At 38.3% G+C, this 25,495-nt stretch overlaps 1 protein-coding gene across 2 annotated transcripts in view; it reads right to left on the reverse strand.

Annotated features, from left to right (window-relative positions):
• Positions 1 to 23,827, reverse strand: part of TLK1 (tousled like kinase 1) — a 142,687-nt gene extending 118,860 nt beyond the window's left edge. Inside the window, exon 1 of one of the 2 annotated variants that reach the window (XM_047722115.1) lies at positions 23,182 to 23,820. In XM_047722115.1, the coding sequence (XP_047578071.1) occupies positions 23,182 to 23,320 (139 nt within the window). In that variant the 5' untranslated portion in view covers positions 23,321 to 23,820. Of the gene's footprint in view, positions 1 to 23,181 lie in introns of both variants that reach the window. The other variant, XM_047722116.1, reaches the window with a different exon arrangement.
• Positions 23,828 to 25,495: the final 1,668 nt, after the last annotated feature.

The following is a 25,495-nucleotide window of genomic DNA, read 5'->3' on the forward strand; positions in this document are numbered from 1 at the left end:
AGTCCTCCACACACCAAGGAGAACAAAAGAAAAGCATTCCTATACACATCAGAGTAAAACTGCTTGAAAACCAAAACTAACCTCCCTAAACCTGAAAAGCAACCAGAGACAGCAAACTAGATTACCACCAAAGGAGCAGCAATAAGACAGACAGCTGACTCCAGAACAAAATAATGGAAATCAGGTCTCAGTGGAATAACATACATTGAGCTTAAAGAATGAAAATAACTGCCTACTCAGATTCCTATGTCAGACAAAAACAACAAAAACTTCTCAAAAATAAAGATGGAGGAAAGACTTATCAGACAAGCAGTAACAGAATTCTACACCAGATAGGCCCAAAGAGAGAAAACATTAAAGAGCATTCTTTACGCAAACAGAATCAACTCTACTTAAATAAAAAAAGTAGTAACTATGTTTGTATTATAAATACAGACTTACTATAAAATACTAATAATATCTTATGGCGGTTAAAATAATGTAAAACCAAACTATACAAGGGCACCTGGGTGGCTCAGTTGGTTAAGCATCTGCCATCAACTCAGGCCATGATCCCAGAGTCCTGGGAACCCCATATCATGGGTCTCCCTGCTCAGCAGGGAGTCTGCTTCTGCTTTTCCTCCTCCTCTGCCTACTTGTGCACACACTCTCTCAAATAAAGAAAATCTTGGAAAAAAAAAAAAAAAAAAGAACCAAACCACTATTACTATGCAGTAATAGTAGTATATAATTCAGGAGCAAGAACTGTACAGTTAACAGTCTCTGAAGTTGCTGCTTGACCAGGAAGCAGAAAAAAAACTGACTTATACTATGCTTTAATAAGTCGAAGAGGCATATTTTAATTTCTGGGATAACCACTAGAAAAAATTAGGATGTAATCTAAAACAGAATATAACCATTAAGCCACCTGTGGGGAATTATTTGAAATAAAAAAAAGTACAATCCAAAACAAGGTATAAAAAGAGATTAAAAGAAAGTTCAAACAAACACAGTAAAGAGAATGAGAAACATCAACTTAAACCCAAATATATCACTAAGTATATTAAATATAAATTTACTCAATGTTCCAACTAAAACAAACATGTTAAAACTAGTTATTTTTTAAAGAACATACGCTATTTATAAGAGATAGCTAAAATATAAATAAAAGTTTTAAGGAGAAGTCTGGAAAAAGATATACCATACAAACATTTAGCAACTGAAAGCTAACAGTATCTGTCTTAATCACCAAATAAAGTACACTGCAAGGCAAAACGCATTACAAAAGATAAAGAGAAACTTGTCATGATGATAAAAGATTTGTGGGGGGAGATACAAAAGTCCTTAATCTATATGCAGCTACAACAAAAATTATATAAATACCTAAAAAAATGACAAACTATACAGAGACAAATCTACAATCACTTTGGGAATTTTTTTTTTTTTTAAGATTTATTTGAGAGAGATAGAGAGATGGGGGTGGGAGGGAAAGGGACAAGCAGACTCCCTGCTGAGCAGGGAGCTGGACACGGGGCTCCATCCCAGGACCTGGAGGATCATGATCTGAGCTGAAGTCAGGGGCCCAACTGACTGAGCCACCAGGCGCCCCTGGGACATTTTAAACCTTTAAACCTGCTCTAAGTAAGAGCAAACAAGCAAAAAAAAGTAATGATAATCTTAAGAAACAAACCTGATATAATTTATACACACACCCACACACACACACACACATCAAAACCTGTGGGAGTGAAAACTTTAAAATGGTTAATTGTATTTTATATGAATTTCACCTCAAGTTTGGGGGTAAGGCAAAAAAAAAAAAAATCAGAGAAAGGAAGTCAAACCCATGCTTAGGTACTTTATAACCTCAAATGCATTGTGGGTGGGGATGGGGAAAGAATAGAGAGGAGGGCTAAAAATCTAAGAACTAAGCCTGTGTCACACAAGTCTAGAAAAAGAACAGCAAATTAAACCCAAAGAAAGTCAAATTAGGAAACAATAAAAATCAGAATAAAAATCAATCAAATAGAAAACAAACATAAAAGACAAAGAATGAATGCTAAAAGCTGGTTCCATGAAAAAACTAATAAACTGGTAAGAGAGATCAAGAAAAAAAAGAGACAAGACACAGATAGTGACCATCTGGAATGAAAAAGGGACATCATTACAGATCAATGACACAGAAAAATCACAGAGAATATTATTTACAATTTTATGCATACACATTGGAAATTTTAGATAAAATGTAGGAATTACTAGAAAATACAATTTACCAAAACTGATATGAAAACTGAAACTCTAAAGAGTAACTGTGACATTACACAAATTGAAGTCATTATTTAGAATTTCTCCACAGAGAAAATTCCAGGTGTAGAAAGCTTCCTCACTGACATCTACCAAATACTTAAAGAATCTCTACCACCCTTCTTACATAAATTCTTTTTTTTTTTTTAAGATTTTATTTATTTATTTGAGAGAGAGACAGTGAGAGAGAGCATGAGCTAGGAGAAGGTCAGAGGGAGAAGGAGACTCCCCATGGAGCTGGGAGCCTGATGTGGGACTCGATCCCGGGATTCCGGGATCATGACCTGAGCCGAAGGCAGTCGTCCAACCAACTGAGCCACCCAGGCATCCCCTTACATAAATTCTTAAGGTAGTGGTAAAAGAAAAAGCACTTCCCAACTCATTTTTATGAAGCCAGTGTTACCTTGCTGACAAGGACATTATGCAAAAGGAAAGTTCTACACCTATGTCATTCACATACGTAGGTGCAAAAATACAAATGAAAAATCAGCAAAGTAATTCATATAAAAAAAACTAATGGTTCACAATTAAATTGGATTTAGTCTAGGAATACAAGACTGGTGTAATAAGTAAGGAGCAATAAAATAATTAACATTTTTAAAAATGCTGAAAAGTTAAAATTATCTAAATGCTAAAAAAGCATTTGATAAAAGTCAATATCCATTAATGATTTAAACAAACAAAAACAAACTCATTACCAGTAATAGAAAAGAACTTCCTTGATCTGAGAAAGGATAGATCCAAATGCCTATAAGCTAAACTGTAAAATACTGATTCTTCCCATACTTCTAAAATAGGAGCAACACAAGGATTCCCACTACAGCAATCTATTCAACACTGTACTGGCAGTTATAATCACTGCAATAAGGTTAGAAAACCAAGAAGTATAAGGATTGGTAAAATGAAATGAATTTATCACTCATAAGCCACATGTTTATAGAAAGTCAATCTAGTTGAGATATATAATCAGAATTATAACCAAAATTGCTGGTTACCAAGGCAATATGCAAAAATTAACTGAATTTCTACATATCAGCAATAGAAAATAAGTTAAAGAGATACTATTCACAGTAATATCAAAAAATAAAAATAAAACACCAAGTGTAACAATTATGCAAGATCATTATAGAGAATACTATAAAATTACTGAAATGATTAATATTCACAATCTATATGGATTAGAACACTCATTATTGTGAAGATATGATCAACAGATTCAATGCAATTTCAAACCATCAAAAGATGTTTTAGTTTTGTTTCAGTCGTAAAAGGTACCCAAAAAAAGCCAAGACAATTTTGAAGACAATCAATAAAATGTGTATTAATTTTCTATCACTGTTCTAACAAGTTGCCACAAACGTAGAGGCTTAAAAACACCTATGTATTGGGGCACCTGGGTGGCTCAGTGGTTTAAGCTGCTGCCTTCGGCTCGGGTCGTGGTCTCAGGGTCCTGGGATCGAGCCCCGCATCGGGTTCTCTGCTCAGCGGGGAGCCTGCTTCCTCCTCTCTCTCTGCCTGCCTCTCTGCCTGCTTGTGATCTCTCTCTGTCAAAAAAAAAAACAAAAAAAAAAAAAAACAAAAAAACAACACCTATGTATTATCTCCAGTTTCTGTGGATCAGCATGGCTCAACTGGTTCTCTACTTAGAACCTCACAAGGATGAAATGTATTAGATAGGCTGTGTTTCTATCTAGACACTAGAGAAGAGACTCTGTTTCCAGGTTCATTTAGGATGCTGGTAAAATTCAGTTCCAAGCAATGATAGGACAAAGGTCCCCATCTCTTTCCTGTCTGTCAAGTGAGACAGTCTCAACCACTTACATCTCCTGGCTCATGGTCCCCTTTAAAAGGCAACAACAGCAGGCCAAGTCCTTTTCATGTTTCGGAGCCAAATCCCTCTGACCTTTTTCTGCCCCACCTCTCTCTCCAGCCTTCTCTGCTGCATTTTTTGTATTCAAGGGGCTTGTGTGACTGAACTGGACCCACCCAAATAATCCAAAGCAATCTCACCATTTTAAGGTTTGTTGCTTGTGACTTTAATTACTTCTGCAAAATCCCTTCAAAGCACTACATAAGATTAAGTATTCAACTGAATACTCAAGGAAAGAAATCTTGGGAGAACATTTTTAGAATTTCACCTACCAAAAGTCAGGAAAGGGGCGCCTGGGTTGCTCAGTGGGTTAAAGCCTCTGCCTTTGGCTCAGGTCATGATCCCAGGGTCCTGGGATGGAGCCCCGCATCAGGCTCTCTTGCTCAGCGGGGAGCCTGCTTCCCGCCCACCCCCACGGCCTGCCTCTCTGCCTACTTGTGATCTCTGTCAAATAAATAAATACAATCTTGAAAAAAAAAAAAAAAGAAAGAAAGAAAATGTACAGCCTAGAAACAGACCTTTCTTTCTTCTTTCTTTCCCTCTCTCCCTCCCTTTCTTCCTTTTTTTCCTTTCTTTTCTTTCTTTATGAGGCGGGGCGGGGGGGGGGGGGGGGGCGAGCAGGGTGAGGGGCAGAGGAAGAAGCAGTCTCCCCGACCAGCAAGGAGCCTGATCCAGATCCAGGGGCTTGATCCGGGCACTCCAGGATCATGATCCGAGCCAAAAACAAATGCTCAACCAACTGAGCCATGCAGGTGCCCCAAAACAGACCTATTTCTGGGTATAGACACTTGATTCACAAAAAAAGGAAGCACTGCCAACAGTGGCAAAGAACAGTTCTTTTCAGTAAATGGTGCTAAGATAATATCAGGACAGCCATATGGAAATGACAGTATTACCTCACACCACACAGGAAAAAAAATCAACTTCAGTAGTATTATAGATCTAAGTACAAAAAACATAACAACAACAAAGTTTCTGAAAGACAATCTAATAGAATAGGATGACTTCAGGAATAGTGGCACGAGGAGCTCTGTGGACCATCTGAAACAACCGTTTAACTGGTGAAACTTTTTTCCTTAACTTTTTTTTTTAATTTGAGAGAGAAGTGCCCGCACACACCAGCTGGGGTGTAGGGGAGGGGTAGAGGGAGAAGCATTCTCCCCACTAAGCAGGGAGCCTGAGTGGGGCTCGATCCCAGGACCCCAGAATCATGACCTGAGCTGATAGCAGACCCTTAACCGACTGAGCCACCGAGGTGCCAACTTTTTTTCTTTTAAAGAACCGCCAACCATTTAATGTTTTTGGAGATCATCCTAAGGGCATACAACAAATGGAGAAACATTTATTCAAGAAAATATAGTAAATGGAGGTGAGAAAAGCAAGCATCTGTGACATCTGAGCCACAAATCACTCCCATTCACACCCCACAACGCCATGTGGCAGAAGTTCTACACCAGATGGGTGCTCCAGGAGCTAGCTCTCCTATCCCAGTCCAAGAGGATAATTTCACCCCAGAGGAGAAGGATGCTGGCATCTCTCAGCACCAACACCCCCAGCTCCATGTTGCAGAAACTCTACACCAGGCAAGAATGGATGAGAAAACTATGGAGTCCCTCCTCCCAACCAACTCCCACTTATAAGGCTGAAGCTCTGTTCTAGGTATAGTAGGCCAAAAATATTGGGTCACAGTTGCTCACTTATAAGTAAAACTTGTTCACAGGAGAGGCAAGCTGAGAAAAGGGACTACCATCCTTACCTAAGGGCCTACTCCTACAGCTGGGTGTCCCTTCAACAGAAGTTATGTCCTTTTGTGACTTCTGGATGGCTCAGTCAGTTAAGTATCCCACTCTTGATTTCCTGACTCCTGATTTTAGCTCAGGTCACGACCTCAGGCCTGTGAGACAGATATAGGCTACATGCCGGGCAGGGAGTCTACGTAAGTTCCTCTCCCTCTCCCCTCTCTTAAAACAGGAAAAACAAAAAAGAAAAAAAAAGCAGTTACTCTCCTTTCTCTCTCCCTAACTCTACTGAAGCAAAGCAGATGTTCTTCCAGAGAAAAAAAACAGGCCCTAAGAACTGAGAGCTCTATTCTCTACCTAAGGGAAGAGACTTTATCTGGCCAACTCTGGAAAAGTTCATTCCTGAGGGCATTTTCTAAAACTATGGAGATCTTGGAGGTGAATAACTAAAAGAATTGTAGTTCAGTGACAGAAGTAGCAACAAGCAAAGCTACAGACTCTCTAGAAGTTTAACTACTAAGAATGGGGCAAACAGAAAGGCAGGTACCTCTCAAAGCAAACACAAATCTCAAAAACTGGCAACCCTTAGCTTCTACAGAAACCGGACAATGCAGCAATCAGACTGTGGAGCAAGCAATTCCCAGGATGTTGATGAAAACAACAAAGCAATCAGCCAACACTTAGTGGAAGCTGAGGTGTGACAGCAATAGAAACAAACCAGTCAAAAGCTTAATGGGAAAATCAGGGTAAGAGACAAAATGAACAGGGCCAAAACCACAGTCGTATCTGACGGTCAAGGAGACTATGGTACATGCCTTTGAGAGAGCCCAGATGTTGGATTCAGCAGACAGAGCTCAAATCAGCTATTATACATATGCTCAAACAACTAAAGGAAACCATGTTTAAATAATTAAAGGGAGGTTATTATGACATGTCTCACCAAACAGCGAATGCCAATGAAAAGAGAAATTTTACAAAATAATTAAATGAAAATTCTGGAGTTTAAATGTACAATAACTAAAATGAAAAACACACTGCAGGGGCTGAATAGCACACTGCAACTGGGATAAGAATCAGAATCAGTTCTTCTGGCTACACCATAGAGTAATTTGAATCTAGATGAAAGAACATGAGTGCCAGCAAAGACAGCATAATTGCATATTTCTTCTTCTTAATTCTCTTAATTTAAAAAGTAATTATATATATGCCATGTATATAATTGTATCATTGAGCCTAAAAAGTTTAGAAATATGGGGTGCCTGAGTGGCTCAGTGGGTTAAAGCCTCTGCCTTCGGCTCAGGGTCCTGAGATCAAGCCCTGCATCAGGCTCTCTGCTCAGTGGGGAGCCTGCTTCCCCCACTCTCTCTGCCTACTTGTGATCTCTGTCAAATAAATAAACAAAATCTTTTAAAAAACTTTAAAAAAACCGTTTAGAAATATAACATCTGACAATAATAGCATGAAGGAGGCAGGCAGAAATAAACTTTTTTGAGTAAGGAAATAGTATCAGATAGTAAATCAAATCTACAGAAAGAAATGAACTGAAATGATGAATAAGTTAGTACATAAACCATAAGTATGTTTATGTTTTCCTTTCTTATCTCAGTTTCTTTAAAAGACATAGAATTATATAAAGTAATAATTATAGTGATGTATCTTTTGGTAACAGCAATGTGCTTTAAAAAAAAGGGAAGGACAAGTTAGAGCTAAATAAAGTTTCTATATATCACTAGAGTTAAGTTATTAATCTGAACTAGATTCTGATAAGTTGTGTGATGTTCCCCCCTCAAGCAATCACTAAGAAAATAGCTCAAAAAATACTTTAAGAATCATCAAGGGAACTAAAATGTTACACTAGAAAATACTCAGTGCAAAAGAATGCAAAGGAGGCAAAGAAAGACAAAAAGAGACATACAGAAAACAAAAAGCAAAATGGCAGACATAAATCCAACCATATCAATATCATTAAATGTGAATGGACTAGACACTAAAATCAAGAGGCAAAGACTGTAAAACTGGATTTAAAAAGAACAAGATCTGACTAATGCTGTCACACTTTAGACTCAAAGACACAAATAGGCTGAAAGCAAAGGAATGGACAGAGACACCATGCAAATAGCAACCGTAACAGAACTGTAGTAAATACACTAATATCAGACAATATCTAAAATGTTTTTAGAGGTGAAGAGAAACATTTTATTATATTATATATATTATGTATAATATATAAAATATATATATTTTATATATTATAAAGGGTAAACCCATCTATAAGATATAAAAATTATAAACACCTATGCACCATGCAACAGAGCCTCAAAATACATGACACAAAACTGACTGAATCAAAGAGAAACAGACAACCCTGCAACAGTTGGAAGACTTCAATACTCCATTTTCAATAACAAATAGAACGAGACAGAAATTAACAAGGAAACAGAAAGCTTAAACACCATAAACCAACAAGACCTAAGAGACATGTAGAAGATACTCCATCCAACAAGAGAACACACGTTCTCCTAAAGCACACATGGAACATTCTCAAGGACAGCCCATATGCTATGCCATAAAACTTGGTGTCAACAAATTGAAAAGGACTGAAAATAGACAAAGTATATTCTCCAATCACAAATGAATTAAATTAGAAATCAATTACAGAAAGAAACTGGGGAAATCCACAAATATGTGGAAATTAATATACTCCTAGATCAGCAACAGGTCCAAAGAAGAAATCAAAAGGATAACTGGAAAACACCTGAGATTAATAAAAACAAAAACACATCAAAACTTGATGAACTAACTGCTAATTGAGTGCTTAGAGGGAAATTTACAGTTGTAAATGCCTACTTTACGAGAGGAAATATAGGAAAACATGTTTATGAACTTGACATACTTCTTAAATACCATAAAAAGAAGGGAAAAACAGGCCACAGAAAGGGGGGGGCAGTATATTAAAAAATAAAAGAGTGTACTTATCCACAATATAAAAGAATTCCTTCAAATACCTTACTGTTTTTTTAAGACAAACACCACAAAGGAAAACTGACCAAAAGATCTGAACACTTCATATACATTAGATATTCAAAAGCCAATACAAAAAACTGGTTAACAACTTCATTCATCAGGGAAATGAAAATTAAAACCATAAATACCACCTCACAGCCATCAGATTAGCAAAAATAAATAATACTAACAATTCCAATTGTTGGTGATGCTGTGGAGCAATGGGAACGCTCAAAAAGTGCTCATGGAAATATAAATTGTTACAACCACTCTGGAAAACCAGCAAATTCATACACATAAGCCAATAAATTTACTGTTAGGTATATACTCAACATGCAAAGATTAGTATAAATGCATTCATACAGCATTATTAGTAGTAATAAGAAAGTGGAAACAACCTGAATATCAGCAGATTATATTAATTGTGGTATATACATACAAAGTAATATAAAACAATGAAAATCAACTACAGTTACAGATATTATCATGGATGAATATCAAAAACAATAATGTGGGGCAAAAATTGCTAGAAATAAAACATATATTATGTGAGTCAATTTATATAACATTCAAAAACAGGCATAACAAATCAGAATAGTGATTTCTTTGGGGAGAAGAGAGAATATAGTGACTGATGATAGAGGGAGAGGGCTTCTGAAGTGCTGTCAACGTTCTATTTCTTGACTGAGTCGTAGTTACACCGATTGTGGTTTATAATAATTCACTGAGCAAAAATTTGCATACATTTTCTCTAAGTTTTATACCTCAATAATGAAAGATAAACCAACATATAAAATTAAAAATTAAGATCAATGCATGGGGCACCTGGGTGGCTCAGTCAGTTAAGCATTTGACTTTTGGTTTTGGCTCAGGTCATGATCTCAGTGTCCTAAGATTAAGCCCTGAGTGGAGTTCTGAGCTTAGCAGGGAGTCTGCTTGAGATTTTCCCTCTCCACCCCACCCCACTCCCCGATCCCCAGCACACATGCTCCCCCTCTCAAATAAATAAATAAATATTTTTTTAAAAAATAAACTACACCACAGTAAAATTATAGTACTTGAACTTTAAAGGCTAATAATTTTTAAAGACATGTATTTAAAAATTTCACAAGGAAAAACTTGTGTTGAAGTTAATGAAAGTAGAAAACTTTATATAATGAAAAATTTACGAACACATAAAAAGGAAAATGATGGAGAAAATTGTTCCATCAACTAACTATAACAAGGACTGACATCACTACTATATATATTCTAATGCCTGAGACACAGACTTCAAGAAAAATTAGCAATGGGTTTTTGTACAAATATTAAGTTCCATCTCCTTAGCAATCAAGACACCAATTGAAACAAGAAGATACTACTTAATAAGTTGAAGGAAAACTGTGTAATTCCTTTCTCTAGAGAGCACTTTGTTCATACCTCCATGATAGAAATATAATTTCCTCCCTTCCTATTTACCTTTTTAAAGAACTTTCCTTCACAGCTGGGAAGGGTTGCTCTAGGATCCACAAGAGAACAGTACTACTGTGGTTCCTGAATTTCCAGTTTCTATTTCAGTCCCCTAGGGGTCTAACAGGGTACTAAGATATACCCAGCTAATAATAATAAATCTGTTTTGCTTAAGTTTTTTTTTTTCTTAGCAACCAAATAACCAATGGATAGAACACCTTGATATACTACATGCTACAACTATATTACAGTTCTTCTGTTTATATCAGAAGTTGAGAACTGGCAATTCACAGATTGTTTTACCTGACCCACAAGGTGTTTTTCAAAATATGAATTATGTATTATGAATTACAGTCTTCCTCATAGTCAACAGTGACCAAGCTCCTAAGAGGTACAGACTATATCTATGTATCTCTGTTTTCCCAGTGCTAGGCTCTAGATCCAAAAACACTTGCTGAATGAATAAACAAACTATGTCAATAAGGTTTCTATAAAACTAAAGCTCTGACAATTGATTCATATCTGAGAAGCAATAACAGACTCACAAATCCTAGTTATCCCATTGGGAAAACAATAACAATATAAAATGAAATATAAAATACATAGCACATAAAAAATATTTGTATCCTTTTGCCCAATAAACCAAATCCTTCAAACATATACCAAAGAAGCAATTTAAAGGAAGAAAAAATATTATATGCGTAACAAATGCCACATTATACAGTGAAAAGAAATGAGATCACAATTATTAAATTCTGGTATACATATCAACTAAATGAGTTAGTACACATTAATTTAAAATATAATTATGAAAACTGTAAGATGAGAACATATATATAGGAGGAAATGCAACCTAAACATTACTTTTCAATGACTCCTAAAATGATTTTAAATGAATTTTTTAACTTGTTTTTTTTATCCCTACCTTTCTTCTCAAAAGAAAAAATTCACCAATGCATGAACACACATACACAAATAGTAACAGCAAGTAACTTAACCAAAGTCAAACAGCTCAGAAGTGACAGAAAAAGGATATAAACCCAGATCTATAGTAAACCCATAATCCTAACCCTTCTACTACACTGCCTACACACCCACTAACAAACACACATTATTAAGCACCTAGTGCACATAAAGCAATCTCTTTGGTACAAATAAGCACACACAAAAACAAAACACGTGCCACTTTTACAAGTTTCCATGCATGCTTTAAGTGTATTTCCGCATATCCAAAGCAGTATGAAAAGCAAAATAAAGCATAAACACTGCTAATCCAAATCTAGTGCTTGGTGCCTGCTTAAATGTTGTAAACATATCTCATAAATCTGATCAACTCTCAAGCCACAAAGAATTACAAGAACTAAAATAATGAAAGTAGCAATTTTATACATCCTCTGAAATCTGCCTGTCAGACACACTCTACTAGAATTCAACAGTCCAGGGAGACAATCCATGAAAGACAAGTGTATTCCAGCCATAAGAGACCTTTATTCAGATAGTACTTTTTTATTCTTACCATTTAAGCAAAGAAAAAATTTAAATTTGAAAGCATTTTATTTATATGTAATAGTAATATTTAACATATAATGACTGGTTAATATACCATGAATTTCTCATTTAACTCTCACAACCTTGTGAAGTAGTTACTACTACTATCTCATCCTACAACCAAGAAAATCTATAGGTGCCTGAGGCACCTGGGTGGCTCAGTTGGTTAAGCCTCTGACTCTCAAATTTCAGCTCGGGTCACGACCTCAGGGTCAGGAGACTGAGCCCTGAGTCCTGCCTCCTGTTGGGCAGAAAGCCTACTCAAGGTTCTCTCTCCCCCTCTCCCTTACCACCGCCACAAATAAATAAATAAAATTTAAAAAATAACAGAACCTCTATATAAAAAAAGAAAGGAAGGAAAGAAGAAAAGAAAAGAAAATCTACAGGTGAAACAGTGAGAGGTTAGTAAATGTAGTAAATCCAAATGGAATCCAGGCCTACAAATGCATGCTTGTAACTATTACACTACACTACCTTTCTAAATCATAATGCTTTTAACATATGGTATCAATATCCAAAAACTACGTATAATGTTGTCAACTAGGCCAAAGAAGTAAGACACTAGGAAGAAAGAGAAGTAAGAGCCAAGAGTTTGCAGGATACACTTAATAAATTCCATTAGATACATGTTCAGTGTCAGGTTTGTAACCTCTCAGTTAAGTGCAAGACACTGTGTTAATAATATTGAAGTCCAGTACTTTCTAGGATGAGTTGAACCCTACCTGATTAAAAAATACAAGCTCATCTCATGTATTTTTGACACATGAGCTGAATACAATTCTTCAAATAATAATTTGGTAACATTCATGGAAAGTCCTGAAACTGTAATGCTTTTTACCCTGACAATTTCATTGAGAACGGTCTTTTAAAAAATAAAAAAAAAGCTTTTACTCGAAGATATTCATTATATCATTATCTATAATAGCAAAAAAATAAAATTTAAATTAAAAAGAAAAAGAAATAACCTAAATAACTACCTAAAATAGTTGTATTTGTTCATCATAATCCCTTTCTCAGGAAAACTGCCACTCAACTTAATCAGCATGATCTTAAGGGGATTGTCGATCATGATTTTCTGTGGGTTCCCCAACTCACCCTAACCAGAACCATAGTGACTAACGACCTCCCAGTACTTAATCTCCCAAGTTTAGGGACTGGTTAAGACACTGACAATTAGAAACATCATCATCAACCCAGAACTAACTGACATATGGACATCAGGAAAGAGGCTGTTTTTCCATTGTGGTTGCACGCTAAAAAGCAATGCATTTCTCGGGGTGCCTGCGTGTCTCAGTGGGTTGGAGCCTCTGCCTTCGGCTTAGGTCATGATCCCAGGGTCCTGGGACCCGGGCTCTCTGCTCAGCAGGGAGCCTGCTTCCCTTCCTCTCTCTCTCTCTCTGCCTACTTGTGTCTGTCAAATAAGTAAATAAATAAATAAATAGCAATGTGTTTCTGGAAGCTCCAAAAAGAGGAGGCTAGAAGAACCCAGAAATGGAAACAGAGGCTCAATGCCATTATTTGAGATCTTGGCTCAAAACTATTTTCAAAGCCATTCCATCCACCACACATACAATTCCCAGTTATGTAACCTAATAAATTCCTTTTTTAACTTATCAAAGCATGTGTTAAGTTTTTATCACAGGTAAGCAAGAGAACCATGACTAATATGCTACCTACATAATGTTTAACTGAGTAAATTATATTACATCTATTCAAAGGAATACCCGTTGAGAAGCAGTATAACTGTTAAGAGCATGCACTTACGAGCCTAGTCTGAATCCTGGCACTGCTACATAGTCTCTAAGTGTTCTTCAGTAAGTTACTTAACTTCTCTGAGCCTCAATTTCCTCATTTGTAAACAAGGATATAACGGTGCTTATTTCACATGACTGTTGGAAGAAAATGAGTTACTATTTACAAAGTACCTAGAACATTAACAAGTATATGCATAAATGAGACATGTAAGTAAAAAAAGTAACAAAGTTGACTAAACCATATAATAACAATATTTTTTAAAAACTTGTGCCCAGAAAAAGGAAAAACTGTATTTTTAAAGAAGCAAACACACTATTTACCAAAAAGGAAAAAAAAAAAAATTGGAACATGCCTCAGATCTCATGAGAGACAGAATGAATCTGACTGGCTTCAAACAAATCCCTATGACTTTCCCCATTATCATCAGATAGGAAGCACATACCTTAGTGTCAAGTGTGGAATCATGAAATCACACAATGTATCACATTTAACAATACTAGCAGATACTATTAACAGTAACACTTAAAAATCTAAATCTAGGAAAAGTTTGTCATTATCTCCAGCTAAATTAGTTTCCAAGAAAGGCACACATTTATGAGTACAACCAATTCTTAATAATCCCTTTAAATGAAAAGGAACAAATATTCTAAGTCATCCCCAAAAGTCACTCACATTTGGCTTTGTAATGCATCTTTGTAGAATATAAGCATTTTTGCTTAAAAATGGGTAAACTTGGGCACCTGGGTGGCTCAGTGGGTTAAAGCCTCTGCCTTCAGCTCAGGTCATGATCCCAGGGTCCTGGGATCGAGTCCCATATCGGGCTCTCTGCTCAGTGGGGAGCCTGCTTCACTTCCTCTCTCTCTGCCTGCCTCTCAGCCTGCTTGTGATCTGTCTGCCAAATAAATAAATAAAATCTTAAAAAAAAAAATGGGTAAACTTGTCTTCTTGATATTCCCAACATTTCAGACCTAATAATGAAGCCACATGAGAAGATTTACACTTCATAACCTACTCCCTGGATCAGATCTTTGTATCTTTCCAAACCATGTTTTGAATTCCTATTAACCTATTCAAATTCTGTCTCTCATTAGATGGACTAAATAATATATGTTACCAAGAGATTCATTTTGTATGCAATAAAGTAATTAAAACTAAGTGCTTTAAAAATCCTTCTTAAAGATGTGCCATACTGAGCTTCAAGCCTCTTTTCCCTGCCCGTGTCAAATAACAAAGATCTGCCACTAAACCACTTCAATTTTGTTCAGAGCCTTATGCACGAGGTTATATAGCCTCCACAGCTAAGTAGTAACTCTTGTCCTGACAGTGGAATATTCTTTGTTCGAATGCTAACGTTTATTTGTTATGGCTGTGGTGGGCTTATGAGGCCAAAAGAGGAAGATAAATGGCATTCTAATTTAGATTATTAAACATAAAAATAAGGTTTTTCATTAGTGTACCACTAACATTTCCCATGAAAGAACTAAACAATCTGAAAAAATGAAATCTAAGATGTGCACAGCTGGTACAGCTTTCTAAATTGGTTTGTTTGATTTGGGACTTATTATGTGTTGTTTTTTAATCTTCATACATGTATAAAACTCATGCAAAAAAAATTAACAAACTTTACAGATAAAGTGAATGAGCCTAAAAGACTGATTAATAAATTAAAATTTATGAAGGAAAAATAACTGAGAAATTAACCAAAACCAAATTTCTCTATCTCAGGCAATATATCCTTGTGGTTAAAATGCAGACTTTGTTCAAATCTCAGCCCTAACATTCAGTACTGTGATCATGGGCAAGTTTCTTCACTTCTCTGTGCTTGTTTCCTCATCTGTAAAATGAGAATAAAAATTGTACACACCTCACAGAGTTATAAGAATTAAATGAATATATATATATGCAAACAATAAATTGTAGCTGTCATTGGTGCTGCAATGCATATCATGCTCTAAAATATAATTTGCTTAAGAATAAGCAAATAACATAAAAATCTTCCTGGGTCTGAAAATATGAGCACATTAAGATATGTAATCACTCCATTTTTAAGCAAATATAATAGTCCTTCCACAAAACTTTTTACATGCTTTTTTTTTTTAAAAGATTTTATTTATTTGACAGAGATCACAAATAGGCAGAGAGGGAGGTAGAGAGAGAGAGAAGCAGGCTCCCAGCTAAGCAGAGAGCCCGATGTGGGGCTCGATCCCAGAACGCTGGGACCATGACCTGAGCTGAAGGCAGAGGCTTAACCCACTGACCCACCCAGGCACCCCTAAAGAGGACATTTTAGTATGCACCAAGAATAGAGAAATAAACAAAAAACAGTCTCTGAATTAAAGACTTTTCCATTAGTAGGCAACATAAAAACTGTAATATAAAAGGCTGCATGATGGACCTGCTACGAAATCATGACAATCCTGTAAAACACTAAGAAACAGAGCACCTAATGGGGGCAGAGGCACTGGGGGGGTGGCGGGGGAGGCCAAACACTCCAGAAACCTAGTTACTTTTTTCAGCGTACCATACTGTCATTTATGTAATTAACACCGTTCTTAATATATTCATTACAATGTTATAGAATGTAGATCATTCTAAAAAAAAAAAACAAAAAAAAAAAACAAAAAACAAAAAACAAAAAACAAGATCACTCAGCACACTATTTACCAGGCTCATAAATAAACTTAAAATTTTATTTCATGGGGCGCCTGGGTGGCTCAGTCGTTAAGTGTCTTCTGCCTTTGACTCAGGTCATGATGCCAGGGTCCTGGGATGGAGCCCTGCACTGGACTCCCTGCTCAGCAGGAAGCCTGCTTCTCCCTCTCCTACTCCCCCTGCTCTTGCTGTCTCTCTCCTGCTGTCAAATAAATAAATAAAATCTTAAAAAAAATTTTTTTTTTTCCCATAATGAAGGCTATCTTCTCTTAACAAACCGAAACATAACCTTTAAAAAGTCACATTGCGGGGCGCCTGGGTGGCTCAGTGGGTTAAAGCCTCTGCCTTCAGCTCGGGTCATGATCCCAGGGTCCTGGGATCAAGCCCCATATCGGGCTCTCTGCTCAGCAGGGAGCCTGCTTCCTCCTTTCTCTCTCTCTGCCTGCCTCTCTGCCTACTTGTGATCTCTGTCTGTCAAATAAATAAATAAATAAAAAATCTTAAAAAAAAAAAAAGTCACGTTGCTTCTTCAGGAAACATTTCTTTCACCAATAAATAAAAGTTCCCAAATTTTCCTCCAGTGAGTTATATTAGGTCAAATGTCAAAAAATAGTATTTTTGAGCTGTTAAAGACCTCTGAGAGCCATGAATTCAAAACCCTTCATTTCATAGATGAAAAGAAGCCACAAAGCATAAAGAAAAAAGCACTAAGTTGAGAGTCAAAAAACTAAATTTTGGTCCCAAGTCTCTCATAGTAAAAGCCTGGGCAAATTATCTAAGTTTCCTCATCTGTAAAATGAGAGGTTTGGACTCAATTGCTTCCAAGGTTCCTTTCAGCTCTACAATTCTCATTTTAAGAAACTGAAGCAGAGAGATAAGCAACTTGCCCAAGGTTACACAGCTAGTTAATGGCAAAGCAGGGACTACATGTGAATTCCAATTATGATCAATGTACTTTCTCATTTGTACCATAAGGCTTCTCCTACTTCATAACACTATTCTTCTAAATTATTCTAAGACTTTTGAAAATTATTAATAAGCATTAAGAATTTCATGAAACTAAATGACTTATTCCTATGGCTCTTCTAGAGAAAATGAGCTCTAATCCAAATGCAACAAGTACATGAAGTCTCAAGCTGTGTGTCACTACACTTAAATTGACCTCAACAAAGATGGGAATTTATCCTTAATTTCCCTAAAATCTAACCTTTTAATCCCAATTCACAGAAGAGATTAGGTTCCTTATAAAATTAAAATAGGAATTGTTCTAGGGGCACCTGGGTGGCTCAGTGGGTTAAAGCCTCTGCCTTCGGCCCAGGTCATGATCCCAGGGTCCTGGGATCGAGCCCCGCATCAGGCTCTCTGCTCGGCAGGGAGCCTGCTTCCCCCTCTCTCTCTGTCTGACTCTCTGCCTACTTGTAATTTCTGTCTGTCAAATAAATAAATAAATCTTTAAAAAAAATGAATTGTTCTAGGTAATGATAAATATTACATACATAATTCTCTGAATAAGATGAGAACTAAAACTCTTCATTTTAGTTTATGTCCTGGTTATATCTCAGATGCAGTTTTAAGGTCAAAAGTAATCAAAGTAGAGACTTTCCCTTCATGTATCCTCTTTTTCAGACTCTCTAGCTTTAAAACCATTACAAAAGATTAAGCAGAGTCCTCCTGAAATTGCATAAACAATCACAAATAAAAGACTATACATGGTGATAGTTTCTCTTTCAAAACTGAAAATCAGCCCCTGCAGTATCCTAAAATTCTGTGCCCAAATATATTACAAATTCTACTAAACTGTACCACAAGCAGCATCTGATTCCCTAAAATGTCTTCAAAGCTTGTTATATTTCACAGAGAATTTAGCAAGATTTCAGGAAGACTGACATGTTGATTCCAGAAAATACTAAGAGAAAAAGCACAATAAAAAAACGCAAAATAAAGCCAACAGTAGTTTCATACTAGTGACTGAAGAGAATATTCAAAATCATTCATATATATATATAAGTATAATTTAACTACAGTATTCAGCTATTTTAAAAAAAACCCACAGAATGTTTACATTTTCAAAGGGGGTGGGACCTGAAGTCACTTAATCCAAGAGCATCCAAAATAAGAATCTCTGCCCCACCCGAAAATGTCCCTGTAGAGGCTTTAAATTCTTATCACTTTATACTCTTGTTTTTTAATTTAAATTTTGTTAGTTAACATATAGTGCTATGTTGGTTTCTGGAATCGCTCAATAAAAGCAGTTTTTTCCACTGCTGGACAAGTCTAGCTGCTATACACTTGTTACATTCTGGTCAACAAACTATACTGAATTACATCCGTGCCTTTCTTTCACCTGACGTCTACATACTATAACAGCAGAATGGATCTACTGTCTCTGCGATTTATATTTTTGAAACACCTGAAGACAGCTGTCATGCTTCCCACCCTTTTCAGTGGTCTCATCTTAGGCTATAAATGTATGGTCCACAGATCTCTTCTGGGTCTTGGAGACAAGTCTGAAATACAATGTACTCCCATACCGTAAGTAACATTTTTTTTTTTTAAACCTGCCACTTGTCAAATTTTGGTGTAGTATCAGAGTATACGAACAATTTCTAAAAGAACTATTAAAATACATCAAGTTTTCTAACTACATATCTATGTAAAGCTGGAGTCTCTTCACAGTATCTCAGTCAAAATAAATCACAAGAGACTAAAAGCAGAAGCCAACTCCAGCTGTCTAAGTCAGAAATTAAAGTGCTACAAAAATATTAAACGCTACTAGTCTCACTAAAGTTTTTGTTTTAGAATTTTTATTCATTTAAAAATTTGATAAAAGTTACCAGTTTATTATTTTTAGTTAATAACTTTGAAATTATTTCTAAAACAGTAAATATCAATAGACATAACCATATAAAATCTCTGTAGAGTCCTCAGTAATATTTAAGAGAATAAAGTGTTCCTGAGACCAAAAAACGTGTTTCCCAGGGGCAGATTCCCAGACAGCTAACTATATTCTAGGATTCCCTCCTTTCTCTCTCCTCTGATGCGTAAAAAGTGCTTCTATAAAGGAGGCATCTACCATGGATCTATTCATAAGCTAAAATCCTTAAACATAAAATCCTGTCCTCCTCCAACTAGTGACTTCAAGAAACTAAAAGGTCATCTGGTATACCTTTACTTTTAACAACTCTCTACAGGTATCACTCAATCATCCAAATGATGCAGTCTGTAAACATGAAAACACAGCAACAGTTTACTCTGTGACATTATCTTTTTAATCAAACTACTTTCACTGTTTACATAAAAGTAAGCAAATTATTCAGATCTGGTAAGATGAAACAGAAAAGAAAATGCAAATCATCTGTATAATCATTTGATTCTTAGCAATAACTAATAAAAAAGTACCCATGTACTGATAGGCCAAAAAACAAAACAAAACAAAACAAACCCATCTGCTCATCTAGACAATATGACACTGGGTTCCTAGGCCTCAGTAAAGCAAAACTGACCTCTATTTGGAAATTTACTCAATTTCTTAACTTCCCAAATCTCCTTACAGGATTTTTAAAGCTAAAATGGGATAGAGATCACAGGTTTAAAAGATCCAACATGAAACTTAGAACTATACTGCTGAGCACCTCTCAGGGAACTGCAAGACTGATAAAGGAAAAGCTTCAGGACTCAGGAAAAGAAGTTGTCTACACTGTATCACAGATATTCCTAAATTCCAACAAATTCCTAAATCTTTTAATATTTAAAAGTGTATTTTATTTGTAATCAAGTAAAACTATATTAAGATGAGAATGGGAATAGGGTGAGAAAGGAAGAAAGGCAAAATATGCAGCATTGAAAATAATCAGATTATAATATTAGATTTTTGGTTTCAAATACATCAAAACTTCAAAATAATTTTTACAGGTATATGATACATCTTCAAAAATAGCCCATTTTTTTTTTTTTTAAGATTTTTATTTATTTGACAGATCACAAGTAGGCAGAGAGGCAGGCAGAGAAAGGGGGAAGCAGGCTCCCTGCTGAGCAGAGAGCCCGATGCGGGACTCGATCCCAGGACCCTGAGATCATGACCTGAGCCAAAGGCAGAGGTTAAACCCACTGAGCCACCCAGGTGCCCCCAAAATAGCCCATTTTCAAAGTTAAGTTTGCTTAAAAGCAGTTTATCACACAACTTTAAAATACATGTACACATACATATATGTGCCTTTTAAGTTTTTCTATTATATATTACATTAAATTGCTTCAATTTTTCACAGTTTGTTCCCACCTTGATACATATAATCACATTCCACTAATATTAACTATTACTATTAACAGTCACCGTAAGTCCAACGCTCTTTCAACTTCCATCAATTTATGTAATACTAATATGTATACCTACAAAAGATGCTAAACACTTGTTAAAATGAAAACTGGGATCTCACTCAATAGAAAATGTCTCCATCATTATGTCTAAGGTTTCATACATGCAATTCCTGTTAGCATTAATGATATATGAGACTGTATCTTCAAGATAAATATATATAACCCTAGAGAAAATTAACAGTTTTAACTTACAGACTGATTGGTCAAAAATATATTACTGTGGCCACAGAGGTACTTGGTGAAATACCACAATCACAAAAGCATGTCTTACTTCAGTAACAAAAGATCCACTAATTTACTTTACATAAAAGTCTACTATAATCCAAACTTCTAGAAAGAATTCTGTTTATTTGGAAGTCCAAGCTAATTTATTCTAACCCCTAAGAATTTTCAATCATCAGGAAAACTGAAGAATAGTAGAGGTTTTTTTTTAATTTTTAATTTTTTATTAACATATATTATTAGCCCCAGGGGTACAGGTCTGTGAATCGTCAGGCTTACACACTTCACAGCACTCACCATAGCACATACCTTCTTCCCCAATGTCCATAACCCAACCACCCTCTCCCTACCCCGCCCCACAACCCTCAGTTTGTTTTGTGAGATTAAGAGTTTCTTATGGTTTGTCTTACAGAAGTTTTTTTTTTTTTAACTACAGTTGAAGTAACCTCAAAAACTCACAATCTAGACTTTGCAGCCCCAAATTACTAATAGTGATAGTTGATGTTACAGATGAACAATTCAACACTATGTCCTCAGTATCTAGTACAGTCCCTGGGTCACAGAATGGCTCAATAAATATCTGAGAAACTAAAGAATGAAAAAAAAAAAGATAAAGCCTTTAAAAAAAGACGGGCTTTTCTAAGACCATCAATTACCACCCCTCATTACACTACCCCTGATAACACTATCATTAAGCATCTTAATGAAACTACAAAAATAGAAGCTTGCTAAAAGCACCAACTGCTCTATATACAAAATAAATTTTGAAACATTCATTTACAAATTTTCAAGTGCAAAAAGAAAAATCGCCAGATGCACTAAATTTGAATTAGTCAATAAATAAACTTTTATCTTCTAATAATCAGAACTCAGTGTTGAGGGTGAGATGGAAAAGGGGGAAAATGTCTGTCGGTGCATTCAGCATGTTTAATGGATGCCATAAATCAAACCTTTCCATGAATTTTCTGGAGCAAATTCATGCCAATCTTTGAGCCTATTGTCACTTTCACACATGCTCACAGGAACAAAATGACAAAGAATGCTATGCCTGAACCACCAGATTCAGGGCACAAAACACTTGATTTACAATTGTCAAGGCTGGGTAGTAAATATTGAGAGATATTTGAAAAATAAATTAACCCCGCCATTTCCTACATAAATCAAAGCTCCTGGTTTCTTTGAAGGATTCATCACTCTTGGACTTCCAAACGTTTTTTTGAAAATGTGGCTACAGTCTCCTTGTGAGACACAACTGGGAGTGAACAACCCATTTACCAATTGCTGATGAATACCGCTGAACGTTTTCCCAGACAAAAGAGCGTTAAACGCGATTCTATGCATATTTATTCTTCCTTCATAAATGCGTGTTCTCCCAAATTTCATTTTATGTCGTATACTTAAAGTTAAATACAGCAAGTTGAAATTTTAGTCAAAAAGCACTCCTGCGTCTTACTAGCTGTGTAACTGCTACATCTGGTGGCAGCACACTTGCATGCAAGAAACCAGAAAACTTAGAAAACAATTGTAACCGATCTGGTGCGTGTTTGCATTAACCTTTACGCCGATATTTCCCACAAAACCCACGACCCTGTCAGAGAACAGTAGCCTACTTGCAGAAGAGAGATAACGCACAAACACGCAGGAGGTGATGGCGAAGGAGAGAAAGTTGCAGCCATCTGGAGGGGGTGGTTTTAAAAGCCTGCCCACGAGTCAGTCTGTCGTTCAAATTGCTCTAAAGGGCCAGGCAGGGGATCAAAGTCGGCTTTGATAATTTAAGCGACGCTCCCGAAAGGGCAGGGACCCTGCTAGCGAGGGCTTCCTCCAGGTCCCGGGCTGCAAAGCTCGAAGAGCGGGGACCGCCTCTATGGGAGGAGTGCGCGAGGGAAGGGGAGGGGGCTCAAGGATGAATGCTTCAACCAGAGGGAAAACCCACCAGAGACCGGAGGCCAGGAGGTTAAGAGTACTGAGTGTACTAGCAAATGGAGCAGAAAGGGGCTGGCGTCCGGGGGGAAGGCTTCCCAGCCTAGCAGTATTGGCTCTTAGGAACCCCATACGAGTCTGCGCGCCTCGCCCCGTCCCCTCCAGCGCGCACCCCCTCGTCCGTCGCCGCCGCCACCCGCGAACCACCACCCACAGCCAGCACACCACCTCCCCGGAGCCGGGCGGCCTCGCGTCCACCCCGCCACCATCCCCCACCCTGGGGTCGGGGGAAGAGATCCGGGGGGCGCGGGGGCTACGGCGCGGGAGAGGAAGCCCGCGAGCGGGCGCGGGCGCGACGGCGCTTACCTTCCCTGGGCCTCCCGGATGGCGGCGTGTGATTCAGCAGGGACCTGGCCGCCGCCGCCGAGCCCGGGGTTGGAGACGTGGAGAGCTGGGACCAAGATGGCGGCCCCTCCAAACTTCCACTGCTACTTTGGACACTCATCAAGCTACTTTCTGGGAACCCGACTCCCCCCCTGCGACGGCAGCGGCGGCAACGGCACCGGCACCCGCCTCCGTCATGGCGGGGGCAGCGCTGAGGGCGAGCGAGGGAGCGAGGGCTGGGAGGGGAGAGTCAAGGGGATGGGGGAGGAAATCGAGAAGGGGGAGGTAGGGAGGGAAGAGGTGAGGGGAGGAGAGGGGACGGGGAGGAGGAAAAGGGGGAGAAGCGAGGGAGCAGGCGGGTGCGCCGGGGAAGAGGCGGAGGGAAGGAGCGCGGCGGCGGAGGCGTCGAGGGGGCGCCTGCCGAAGTGCAGGCGGAGTGCGGGCTGCGCCGGCTGAGGAGACTTCCGCGAGCGGAACCTGCCGGCACCTCTGCAGTGCGTCGGCCCTCGGCGTCGCCTGGGTGGCGGCGGCGGGCGGTGGGTGGCGGCTGAGGCGGCGGGGTAACCTCTGCATCAGTTACAGGCGGCGGCGGCGTCACGCGCCGCCTGTGCAAACACTATCGCGAGGCTCCTGCGCCTCCGGTAGCGGCGGCGGCGGCGGCTGCCGCGGGAGCAAGCATGGGGGAGGGACCTGCCAGGGGTTGGGGGCGGGGGGGTTGTGGAGAGGGAGCCAGCGCGCGAGGGAGAGAGGAGACGCGGGAGCCGGGCGCCCCTGGCGCACCCACGGATTGCAGCGCGGCGCGGGAGCCGGGGGCTGGCCGACTCGAGTGCGCGGGGGCCGCCACCCCGCGCCGGCCGGAGGGAGGCGCACCCCGCACGCGCCCCCGCCGAATCGCTCGGGCTCCGGTTCCCGCTCCGCTGCCACCTGACTCCCCCGCCCCCACCGCCCGCGGAAGCGCGCCTGGCTCCCGACCTAGACCCAGCCCGGGGAGAAATGCTTTTGCTCTCGCCGGGCTGTCATTCTCAGGAGTTCGAGGTGATCATTTCTCAAAATGGAACTGAAAAGTTAAGAGTTGCTTCTTTCTTGCCCCTCTGTACCGTGCAAAAAACCCCTGCGTGCGTCTCCCCGTCTGCAGAATGGGAGTGATTACCGAATAAAAGCTAAGAACCTAAGTTGGGGGCGAAGGTGGGTGAAAATAAAAACTTTTAATGTTTTCAAAAAAGAGAACGAAACTTTACCGATGTGGTGTACTCTGTGTGTGCTATAGCAGTTCTTTAAAAAAAAAATAAAATAAAAATAAATTGACAATCTAAATAGAAAATTTTTATTAACTCACATATTTAAGGAAACTATCCCGTGTTCATCTTGTGGAAGAGGGTATGGTTTCTAGAAAGTTCCAATTTGTTTCCATGCCACTGCTGAGTCCCGGCTAGAAAATCCCAAGGAAAATTACAGCATTTGCTAAAATTTATAGATACAGTGTAGCTTTCTACACACCCACACACGTAAGACACACCAGGGATTGGGCATCTTGTTCATAAAAGAGCAGTCTAATAGTTCAGGGAAAATACAGCAAGGTTATTGCTCTCTTAAAAAAAAAAAAAATTGAATAGAACACTAAACAGATTATGATATAGAGCAACTGCATAGACAGGAGGAAATGGTATGATTACCAGGGGAACAAAAATGTCATTTCTATTTTTTATTTTTATGACTTCGCATTTCTCACAGTAATGTTGTGTTCAGATAAACTATCATACTAGAATAGAACCTTGGTTGTCAGTTATCTCCAGAAGTAATTTTAGGTTTCTTATGCTTCAGATTCTTTAGTGAGTTTTTAGTCATGGTCTGCTTTTCAAACTAAAAGGCAGAACTCACAAATTAAACAATTTTTGTGAAGTGTAACTGACATACAATAAACACATATTTAAAGTGTACAGTATGTATGTTTTGATGTGTATACAACCATGAAGCCAATTCTACAATCAAGATAATGAATATGTCCATCAGTCTCCACAGTTTCCTCTACCCTGTTGATGTTCTCTTACACTCCAACCCCTTCCCCAAGTAACCACACATCTGCTTTCTGTCACTTAGTTTGCATTTTCCAGAATTTTAAATAAATGGAATCGTACAGTCTGTACTTGTCTAGCTTCTTTTTCTCAACATATCTGAGTTTCATCTACATTGTTGCACTTCATGGTTGTTTTTTGTTGTTGTTGTTTTTATTGCCTAGTATTCCATTGTATGAATATACCGTCTTGGTTGATCCATGCACCTGCTGATGAACAATTGC

This window comes from Lutra lutra, chromosome 3 (genome assembly GCF_902655055.1).
Source record: "Lutra lutra chromosome 3, mLutLut1.2, whole genome shotgun sequence".
In the NCBI taxonomy this organism is placed as follows: Eukaryota; Metazoa; Chordata; class Mammalia; order Carnivora; family Mustelidae; genus Lutra; species Lutra lutra.